Source organism: Ovis canadensis, chromosome X (genome assembly GCF_042477335.2).
Source record: "Ovis canadensis isolate MfBH-ARS-UI-01 breed Bighorn chromosome X, ARS-UI_OviCan_v2, whole genome shotgun sequence".
In the NCBI taxonomy this organism is placed as follows: Eukaryota; Metazoa; Chordata; class Mammalia; order Artiodactyla; family Bovidae; genus Ovis; species Ovis canadensis.
The window spans coordinates 78,681,853-78,693,939 of NC_091727.1; the positions used below are offsets into that span (position 1 = coordinate 78,681,853).

The 12,087-nt window shown below is 38.4% G+C and overlaps 1 protein-coding gene across 1 annotated transcript in view; it reads right to left on the minus strand.

The window, feature by feature from the left end:
• Positions 1-1,210: 1,210 nt before the first annotated feature.
• CHM (CHM Rab escort protein) overlaps positions 1,211-12,087 on the minus strand; it is a 245,947-nt gene continuing 235,070 nt past the window's right edge. Inside the window, exon 15 of the mRNA XM_070290384.1 lies at positions 1,211-4,549. Within this exon, the coding sequence (XP_070146485.1) occupies positions 4,358-4,549 (192 nt within the window). The 3' untranslated portion in view covers positions 1,211-4,357. The remainder of the gene's footprint in view (positions 4,550-12,087) is intronic.

Here is a 12,087-nt window from a genome sequence, read left to right on the forward strand (position 1 = left end):
TATGAGCTAGTATGTCCTCTTTTCAAGCTCTACAAATCCTCTGCTGAAATATTTTTTCCACACATGAACAATTTGAATAGGACAATTCACTAATGTTTCTAAAGTAAAACTGTCCATCTTTAAAGAATATTTCTTTCAAGGGTCAACTGTCTCACTGACAGGAAGAGGACTTACACATGCAAGTCCTATTAACATTAATAGGTGTTACCAACATAAATTGCCCTGTAGTGACAGGCGATAAGACCCTCCAGTCTACCAGAATCCAAGTTCTATTGATGATCTGTTCAATGGTCCTAAGAGTCATCATCATCACAAAGAGCAGACTTGGCAACCTGTATGGGAAGGGCATCTCATTGTAGCCCCATAGCTAAACTATAATAGGGAAAAAAAAAAAAAGTGGTTTTCAAAGTGTGACCTAGGATGTTAAGGGTTACACCTCTTGCATTTTTAAAAAGCCATCATTACAGAATTTAAACATATCAAAGCACTTGTTTAAAAAAGTGTGAATACTCTGAGCTTCAATGCGCTTGAAGGATAATCTAGCTACTTGTTTAAAAAATTCAATTAACCTTATCTTTTTTAAACTTGATTTATTAATAACACAGATAAATAGCCAGTTTAGAAATACTGATGTTATCTTTTGAATACATCCTGTCTGAGAAGATTTAGAAACTACCTGGAATTCACAGAAAATGTCACTCTGCTATAATTATTTGATTCAAGAACAAATCAGTTCAGTGAATGATTTCTGCATGAAAAGAACATCAACAGTCTCTTATCTGTTGTAAGCTACTGGGGACTCAACCACCACAAAGAAAAACATTTCAGATTCTCATTCATGAAGTAAATAAGAAAAACATTTCAGAGTCTCATACACTAAGTGAGATGGGAAAACAGTTTGCAGGTAGTGTATTGTAATGCCATACCCCATGCCTCAGAACACTGATTTCAAACAGAATGAAGCTTGATGTTGGCATCTAGAACAGTTTGCTAAGCAAATCATACCCATGTATCATTTGATTGCCTTTTTCAAAAGCCTGACACAGTCGGCAGACGCCTAGAAATAAAGCTGGAAAATATAGCTGGAAAATTAACTGAGAGGTTAAATAATAGACCAATATCAACAAATAAATCAATTTCAAGACAATCTTTCATTTCTTGGCATATATACACAATTTTAATATTAAAAAATAGGATACCACACCTGAAAGGCATTAAAACAGACTTTATTTCCTCTGAAAACTTACTGTTACAGTGTGCAAATTATGAATAACCATATATTCATGCTTTCTGAAATGCACTTAAGAAAATCAGTCAAGAGTTGAGAGAAATTATCCTAATGGCAGTAAATACTTATCTGTAAGAAAATTGCTTTAAAGGATCATTACTATATAGTGATAAAATTTCAACAAAAAATTTTTTTTTGAGGTTTTTAGGACTTTAGACATACTTTGCTTTCTCCAGAACTATAGCTGTGACAGAAGTTAATCATTAGCATGCCCATTATTTTGGGCAGAGGGCTGCCAATCTCAGAAATTACTATTCCAGAAGTTAATCATTAACATGACCATTTTTCTATAAGCAGCTAAGTATAATAGTAGATGGGAAAATTATAACTCAGTTTTCCTGTAGAAAAATATATGTTTATTATATATATATATATGTATGTTTTTCTGGGCAGGCATACCAACTAGACAAAAATACAGTAGCAACATAGGGTTAGTAATCTGTTTTCATATTGCTGACTAAACTGAATGGTATTATCACTTTGGCTAAGAAGAAGCATGCATAACACATTTTAAACACAGGAATAACAATTCTTTGATAACAGCAATTTTCAAAATTTAAAATTAGCTAATGAAATTTCTGCATCATGTACAAACATCTAAATTTTATTCATATGACTTCATGCTTACGGTTTTACAATAAAACCGAAAGACTTTTCTTTAAAGCTCTGAAAATAAGTATTTGCAGTAAGACAGCTGAAAAGAATGTTCTTAGAATAATTTCTATTACATTCTGAGGCAAGAGGAAGTATCTAAAGTTTTCTAACACAAAGTTTTAAACAGCTGTGTATTATCTTAATCATCACTAATGATATTCAGGAGCTTTTAAACATTTCAACAGTATTAATAAATAATCCAGAAGAGAAATTCTGATACTGGCTAATGGATGAAATAGGGTACAGTATAGATTGGGCCATGAGACCACAGAATATCTCCTTCATTGTTCAGAGAACTGTAGTAAAGCTATCAGAATTTTTCTAGTTATTCTGGGTCTACCCTGATTGGCTGTTTACATAAGTGTGCATGATGTATCAAGAAGCCTTAACTCTAAGACTATAACAAAGTACAATATTTTAATTGGTGCAGCTTACTGCATTTGTATCCAAACTCAATGCTCTCATATAGTGGAACCTTTTATATTGCTGGTACTGCAGGGCAGGACCAATACCCAGTGCTTATAGGTGTCTATTTTGCATTCAGTGCATACCATAGTTGGGTTTCAGGAAATATAATTTAAGACAGATCTGAATCCACATAACAAAGTAGGTTATAATGTAATTCTATTGTCCCTGATTTGTATAACATTATAAAAAGGGAAGAGAGGGATAGAGGGGATTAAAGAGATAGGGGAAAGGCTGTGCAATGGGGAGAGGGGTTAGGAGTAGCCTGAGAGGCTTGGAAGGTTTTCCTCTGGATTCAGCTATATCTGCTGAATTTAAACCCTGCTGGGGGGTTAAAAGGTGAGGCAAGAGCTACATTCTTTCCATTTCTCATGAGTCTGTGACCGTAAAGAGCTGGCTGAAATCTGGAGAGGTCAAAGCCCTGCTACAGCTGAAGAATGTAAGAACTATGTGCTTTCTACTGTAGCCATGGCTCTATGATCAGCAATACCGGCCAGACAGCATGACAATACACTTTCAATGAATTTATTTATTCAAATAAGTTGTTAAGTCCAAACTATTGCTCAAAGAAGATAAACCATCAGAGCTCAGCATTTGGAAAGATTTTAATACAGGCACTCACTGTACCTAGATTTGCTGTCTATTCACAGCCCTTATATTTTTATGTTAAGTGCATATTAGGGTTTATCAATTGTCATATTCTGTTTAGAGTCATTGGTGGTTTCAGGTCTAATTACTAGAAAAGGAATATGAAGAGTTTATAGAATGTTTTCCTTATAAAGATTTAAAACCACAATTCTATATGTTACTATGTTTACTCTTCTATAAGACTATTAAATACTAATTTAAGAAATAGATTTTTATTTTAAAAGCTTAATGCAATAAAAACACTATGATTTATTGTATTGGGGGAAGTGACAGCAAGCAACTATTTGCTGCACGAGATCTGATATTCACCCCCAAGTCAATGAGAAAATTCTGAAAGAACTTTTATTCCAGAAAAATCATTCTAAGGATAACACTTCATATATCTTCAAAATAATTCTTATACAGTAGACATGTAGAGAAACTGAGGTGCAGAAAGTAAACATTTTCCCTAATATCATATTAGGCAATTTGCAAATATCATCATCATATTTGCCTAATATCAGTATAGCTAGGACAAAATTAGGTCCATAGACAATCAGGTTAGTGCTCCAGGTACTCAACTAGAAAGAATTTCCAAACACCAAAGAAGCCTATTCAAATCTTTCCTTTCATTTTCCAGTACTGAGCTTTCGTAGAATGTTCAGGACTCAAATACAAATACTATTAACATTAAAAAAAAAAACAACAGTAAGGGACTCATGCCTTGCTTGTAAAAGTGTCTACTTTAATATAGTATCTTCAATTCTCTTCAAGATAAAGAACAAAACAAACCTCTATTTCAAAGATAGGCTCCTGCCTGGATTACAATACTTTAATTTTTTTCAGCTACATAAACTCATATACTTTCATCATTTGTGTCACAATGCTCACACCCATAAAGAAAATATAACTCAAATAATCAAAGGAAATTTTTGAGCCAATTCAAAAAATATGTGGCTTTCAAGCAAAGTGGCAGGCAAAAGCTGTCCTAATACCACAGAATTACTAACAAGGCATAGGATCACTTTCATAAACATAGCTATATTTCTGGGAATCAATCCACTTTATAATTTTTATCTGCTAATTCCACAGGTTTGGTATCTTAAAGCAGGCAAGTCAATGTGCTTTACAAAGTGTTTTGTGGTCTTAGAATGTCCTCTTTAAGGAAAATCCCCTTTTGGATATCTTTTATTGTTTTTCTTGGTAATTCTGCATGTTAACTGGCTGCTGTCTTGTAACATTTTTCAAACAGTTCTTCCATCAAGAAGACTCTCAGGCTAGGAGGATTTTCCACAGTGTGGTATCCAGTTTGGCATATACTCATTACTTAGAGGGCTCCTCTGGGTTTTTCAGATTTGAGCTTTCTTTGGGAGTCTCTGAGTTGGCCTCTGGTAAGGCACTGGATTCTGAAGCCTCTGGTTGTAAATTGTCTCCATCAAGGATAATGTCTTCAGGATTCGGTGGGGGAGGACAGAAGTCTTCGTTGGGGCAGATTTGTTGGAAAAGTGCTTCAGCCTGGCCAGGGAAGAAAGGGCACAATAGTTTTTGAACACTAACATAAAATATATGAACCTTTTTGGAACAATTTAAAAAATGAAGTATCATCCTTATAATCATTACGTTACAGAACTTTATACAGCATATATAACCTTCTAAAATCTGCTTTCAGAACTCAAATACATTCATTCAGACCCACCCTTCAAGTATATCAGTACTTGATCAGGTGCCTAGTCAAGACTTTAAGGTCATTTATTCTACGTGTCAACAGAAATAAAATTTCTTTTAATATTCTTTATATAATTTCTTAATAGAGCTTATCTGTGATATCTGTAGTCGAATTTAGCATATACCAATTTTAACAACTGTTCAAATCAAGAACATTGTTCACTGTTCAACTATTTGCTTTTCTAGTTTTCTTCCCTCTGCTTTGAGAAGTATTACATAATCCAAGACTATGGACTCTGAATAGAAAACCAAGCCAAATGCAGTAGTGATGTGATCTAGGGAATGTTTAATTAGCATCTGAGCCTTGCTCTCTTTGTCTACAGCACAGAAGAGAGTAAACTTCTTTATATTGTAAACTGTTACCACTGTTATTAATAATAATAGAAATTGAAATGTCAAGATTTAAGCTGAGCTTAGTCTGGCAGGGTAAGAGAATAAGAAAGTAAATGTGATCTTAATTAAAAACAACAAACACATACACACATACAAGAAAGTAAATATGGCAAGTAGCATTGCTATTCTATTCTAAACATATTCCTAGTTTTATTTAGATGAATATACTTCTTTGTTAGATAGGGGTCCCTGCCAAGTTAGGTAGCTTGCATGCTACCCTACTGGTAAAAGAAAGTCATTAAAGGGTTTTAAGACATATGCTTGTTTTGCTTCAAAGTTTACAATGTCTGTCTGTACCACTTCAACCCTCTGTCCTAATGTACACACAAGGTCATCCATTAGGCCAGGCCAGGAGTTGACAACTACGGCCCACAGGCCAGATCCAGCCTGTTGTCTGTTTTCATAAATAAAGCTTTATTGGAACAGTCACTCTCATTTATCTATCTATAGCTGCTTTTGCATTGCAATGATGGAGTCAAGCAGCTGCAAAATACATTATATGGGTTGCAAAATCAAAACCATTTGCTAGATGGCCATCTATAATTGCATACTCCTGCATCCAGTAAATAGAACAGTTTCTTTCCTTCATAAGTAAAATTCAAGGGCATATTTTTGGACCTACCATTTAACTATGGTTATTTTCAAATTAAATATTTGAAATGCCTGCTTTGCTTGCTTCCACCCAGGGATCACACTATATACATCTTTGAAGGAGACATTTAGTCTCTAGAAACAGGAGGACTGGGGTCAGACAGGGCCTCTACCTCACACTTTAGTTACTCTAATGGTCATTTTGTGTTTTATCTCTACCTAGTCTACCTGAAAAAGTTCTTCTTCCCCTTCACTCTCTGGATGGAATCACCACATCCTATTGATTTTATCTCTTAGTTCTTGACTCCATATGTTCTTAGAGACACAGATGCCTAGACACAGCTCAGACATGCACCATCTTTCCCTGGAACAACTGCAACATCTCAGAACTGGACTAGTCAATTTGCCTCTAGGATTTTCCTGTGTAATCATTTTTTATGCTGCCCTCAGAGGGGTCAATGGAAAATGAAATTCTGTTTATGCCTTGTGCTTTGTTACTCAGTAGTCTCTGACTCTTTGCAACCCCATGGACTGTGACCCGCCAGGCTTCTCTGACACGGGAACTTCCAGACAAGAACACTGGAAAGGGTTACCATGCCCTCCTCCAGGGGATCTTCCAAACTCAGGGATGGAACTCATGTCTCCTTTGTCTCCTGCATTGCAGACAGATTCTTTACCTGCTAAGCAATCGTGTTCTGGCTTAAAACTCTTCTAGACCTAAATCAAATCCCTTATGATTACACAGTGGAAGGGAGAAATAGATTTAAGGGGCTAGATCAGATAGAGTGCCTGATTAACTATGGACGGAGGTTCGTGATATTGTACAGGAGACAGGGATCAAGACCATTCCCATGGAAAAGAAATGCAAAAAAGCAAAATGGCTGTCTGAGGATGCCTTAAAATAGCTGTGAAAAGAAGAGAAGCGAAAAGCAAAGGAGAAAAGGAAAGATATAAGCATCTGAATGCAGAGTTCCAGAGAATAGCAAGGAGACATAAGAAAGCCTTCTTCAGTGATCAATGCAAAGAAATAGAGGGAAACAACAGAATGGGAAAGATGAGAGATCTCGTCAAGAAAATTAGAGATACCAAGGGAACATTTTATGGAAAGATGGGCTTGATAAAGGACAGAAATGGTACAGACCTAACAGAAGCAAAAGACATTAAGAAGAGGTGGCAGGAATACACAGAAGAACTGTACAAAACGACCAGACAATCACAATGGTGTGATCACTCACCTAGAGCCAGACATCCTGGAATGAGAAGTCAAGTGGGCCTTAGAAAGCATCACTGTGAACAAAGCTAGTGGAGGTGGTGGAATTCCAGTGGAGCTATTTCAAATCCTGAAAGATGATGCTGTGAAAGTGCTACACTCAATATGCCAGCAAATTTGGAAAACTCAGCAGTGGCCACAGGACTGGAAAAGGTCAGTTTTCACTCCAATCCCAAAGAAAGGCAATGGCAAAGAATGCTCAAACTACTGCACAATTGCACTCATCTCACATGCTAGTAAAGTCATGCTCAAAATTCTCCAAGCCAGGCTTCAGGAACACGTGCACCGTGAACTTCCAGATGTTCAAGCTGGTTTTAGAAAAGGCAGAGGAACCAGAGATCAAATTGCCAACATCTGCTGGATCATCAAAAAAGCAAGAGAGTTCCAGAAAAACATCTATTTCTGCTTTATTGGCTATGCCTAAGCCTTTGACTGTATGGATCCCAATAAACTGTGGAAAATTCTGAAAGAGATGAGAATACCAGACAACCTGACCTGCCTCTTGAGAAACCTATATGCAGGTCAGGAAGCAACAGTTAGAACTGCACATGGAACAACAGACTGGTTCCAAATAGGAAAAGGAGTATGTCAAGGCTATATACTATCACCCTTCTTATTTAACTTCTATGCAGAGTACATCATGACAAACACTGGGCTGTAAGAAGCACAAGCTGGAAGCAAGACTGCCGGGAGAAATATCAATAACCTCAGATATGCAGATGACACCACCCTTATGGCAGAAAGTGAAGAGGAACTAAAAAGCCTCTTGTTGAAAGTGAAAGAAGAGAGTGAAAAAGTTGGCTTAAAGGTCAACATTCAGAAAACTAAGACCATGGCATCTGGTCCCATCACTTCACGCGAAATAATGGGGAAACAGTGAAAACAGTGTCAGACTTTATTTTTTGGGGCTTCTAAAGTACTGCAGATGGTGACTGCAGCCATGAAATTAGAAGACGCTTCATCCTTGGAAGGAAAGTTATGACCAACCTAGATAGCATGTTTAAAAGCAGAGAGATTACTTTGCCAACAAAGGTCCGTCTAGTCAAGGCTATGATTTTTCCAGTGGTTATGTATGGATGTGAGAGTTGGACTGTGAAGAAAGCTGAGCGCCGAAGAATTGATGCTTTTGAACTGTGGTATTGGAGAAGATTCTTGAGAGTCCCTTGGCCTGCAAGGAGATCCAACCAGTCCATCCTAAAGGAGATCAGTCCTGGGTGTTCATTGGAAGGACTGATGCTAAAGCTGAAACTCTAATACTTTGGCCACCTCAAGTGAAGAGTTGAATCAGTAGAAAAGACCCTGATGCTGGGAGGGATTGTGGGCAGGAGCAGAAGGGGATGACAGAGGATGAGATTGCTGGACGGCATCACTGACTCGATGGACATGAGTCTGAGTAAACTCTGGGAGTTGGTGACGGACAGGGAGGCCTGGCCTGCTGTGATTCATGGGGTCGCAAAGAGTCAGACACGACTGAGTGACTGAACTGAACTGAACTGAATAGGATAAAAATCCAAGATGATTATGGCGAACAAAACTCTTCAGGCCTATCTTCTCTGTTATCTTCTGGTTCACCTCATCTCTTCCTCTCAGACTTTTTGCTATACACTATTATCTGTTTGTTGGAGGCATCAACAGTACGTGAACCATTAGGTTCCAGATATTCAAGTTGGATTTAGAAAAGGCAGAGGAACCAGAGATCAAATTGCCAACATCCATTGGATCATGGAAAAAGTAAGAGTTCCAGAAAAACATCTATTTCTGCTTTATTGACTATGCCCAAGTCTTTGACTTTGTGGATCACAATAAACTGTGGAAAATTCTTCAAGGGATCGAAATACCAGACCACCTGACCTGCCTCTTGAGAAATCTCTATGCAGGTCAGGAAGCAACAGTTAGAACCGGACATGGAACAACAGACTGGTTCCAAATAGGAAAAGGAGTACATCAAGGCTGTATATTGTCACCCTGCTTATTTAACTTATATGCAGAGTACATCATGAGAAACACTGGGCTAGAGGAAGTACAATCTGGAATCAAGATTATTGGGAGAAATATCAATAACCTCACCTATGCAGATGACACCACCCTTATGGCAGAAAGTGAAGAAGAACTAGAGTTTCTTGATGAAAGTGAAAGAAGAGGGTGAAAAAGTTGGCTTAAAACTCAATATTCAGAAAACTAAGATCATGGCATCTGGTCCCATCAATTCATGGCAAATAGATGGGGAACAGTAGAAAGAGTGACAAACTTCACTTTTTGGGCTCCAAAATCACTGCAGATAGTGACTACAGCCATGAAATTAAAAGATGCTTACTTCTTGGAAGAAAAGGTATGACCAACCCAGACATCATATTAAAAAGCAGAGAAACTACTTTGTCAACAACAGTCCATCTAGTCAAAGCTATGGTTTTTCCAGTAGTCATGTATGGATGTGAGAATTGGGACTATAAAGAAAGCTGAGTGCCAAAGAATTGATGCTTTTGAATTGTGGTGTTGGAAAAGATTCTTGAGGGTCCCTTGGACTGCAAGGATATCCAACCAGTCCATCCTAGAGGAAAGCAGTCTTGAATATTCACTTGTAGGACTGATGCTGAAGAAGCTCAAATACTTTGGTCACCTGATACAAAGAATGGACTCACTGGAAAAGACCCTGATGCTGGGAAAGATTGAAGGAGGAGGAGAAGGGGATGACAGAGGATGAGATGGCTGGATGGCATCACCGACTCAATGGACATGAGTTTGAATAAACTCTGGGAGTTGGTGATGGATAGGGAGCCCTGGTGTGTTGCAGTCCATGGGGTCAGAAAGAGTAAGACACAACCGAGTGACTGAACTGACTGACTTCTTCAACTATGATGTTTACAGCCTAGGCTTGTGCAAATGCTATAATGTATGGAATGTTTCAATTTGATTGTCTTCGATTTGGATGAAGAATTGCTACTCATCTTTTATATCTTTCTGTGTAAGGTTCTCTGACTCCCAGATAGAACTTGTGGCTCCTCTATATTACCTTTATACTTTCAATATCATTCTTCTTGTTTTTTAAATCTATTCTTTTATTTGTTTATGGCCTCACCATACAGCATGTAGGATGGTTCTCGAACCAGGGATTGAACCTGCACTCCCTGCACTGGAAATCGAGTCTTAACCACTGGACCATCAGAGAAGTCCAAATATATTTTTTGCATATACCACACTGCATATACCACACTGCAATGTCATTTGCTTCTATGTTTTTCTTCTTTCAGTTCAGTTCAGTTCAGCTGCTCCGTCGTGTCCGACTCTTTGTGACCCCATGAATTGCAGCGTACCAGACTTCCCTGTCCGTCACCAGCTCCCAGAGTTAACCCAAACTCATGTCCATTGAGTCGGTGATGCCATCCAGCCATCTCATCCTCTGTCATCCCTTTCTCCTCCTGCCCCCAATCCCTCCCAGCATCAGAGTCTTTTCCAGTGAGTCAACTCTTCACATGAGGTGGCCAAAGTATTTTCTCCTTTACTAGACAATGATTCACCCAGGAATGATGACTAGGTTTTAATTAACTCTGAATCCTTAGTGCCAGGCATGGAATAGAATCTCTCTCTCTCTCTCTATATATATATATGACATATGCATATGTATGTACATATATGTAATGTATGTTGTAATATTTATATCCAACATCTCTACAATAGTTTACACACACACACACACACACACACATGTAGCTATACATGTAAGTTTAGTTCAGTTCAGTCACTCAGTCGTGTTCGACTCTTTGCAACCCCATGAATCCCAGCACGCCAGGCCTCCCTGTCCATCACCAACTCCAGGAGTTCACTCAGACTCACATACATTGAGTCCGTGATGCCATCCAGCCATCCCACCCTCAGTCGTCCCCTTCTCCTCCTGCCCCCAATCCCTCCCAGCATCAGAGTCTTTTCCAGTGAGTCAACTCTTCACATGAGGTGGCCAAAGTACTGGAGTTTCAGCTTTAGCATCATTCCTTCCAAAGAAATCCCAGGGTTGATCTCCTTCAGAATGGACTGGTTGGATCTCCTTGCAGTCCAAGGATATATATAAATGGAAGAATTTTAGAAACTGTATATTGTGCAAATATTGAATATAAATACTATAATTATTATTACTCTTTTACTTCTACTCCAGTTCCTCTGTATCTTACACCTTGTCTCTCTTTTGCCACCTCTCTACAGGATAGATTCCTCTGAACCCCAATATCCGTGGCTGGATCCCTCTCAATCTGTTTCTGTATATTCCTGTCATGAACAACGTGTGTCCTAAGACTGCCAACCAACTGCAGGTTTTGCTGTCCTGCCCTTATTTGTACTCTACCTGATGTGGAAATCCCCCTTTAGCCCATTTGCCACTGGCCCCTGCTGTTGCTAATTTCCCAAAACCAGACTCTGGCCTTTCCCAAGTCTCTCCTCTCTTTCCAACTTCTGGAACATTTTAGCACCATCACTTTCTGGAAGGTCTTTCTGGAAGCTTCTTGGTGTGTTTCATTTCATTTGCCAACTAAGCCACAGTTCTGAGAGTTATACAAAGAGGTTGGTTCAGAGCACTTGTCAACTTTTAATCTTCGTCCTGTTAAAACCAGAAGTAAGCTTAAAGGGTAAAGGCTTTCATGTAGTTAAAACAATTTAAAAGGGTTAATTATATTGTGACTAAGTTTCCTTATACTGGGAAGTACAGAGAAAAAAAGCTGAGGTGATAGAAACAAGTCCGATGCTGTAAAGAGCAATATTGCACAGGACCCTGGAATGTCAGGCCCATGAATCAAGGCAAATTGGAAGTGGTCAAACAAGAGATGGTAAGAGTGAACATTGACATTCTAGGAATCAGCAAACTAAAATGGACTGGAATGGGTGAATTTAACTCAGATGACCAATATATCTACTACTGTGGGCAGGAATCCCTCAGAAGAAATGGAGTAGCCATCATGGTCAGCAAAAGAGTCCAAAATGCAGTACTTGGATGCAATCTCAAAAACGACAAAATGATCTCTGTTCATCTCCAAGGTAAACCATTCAATATCACTGTAATCCAAGTCTATGCCCCAACCAGTAATGCTGA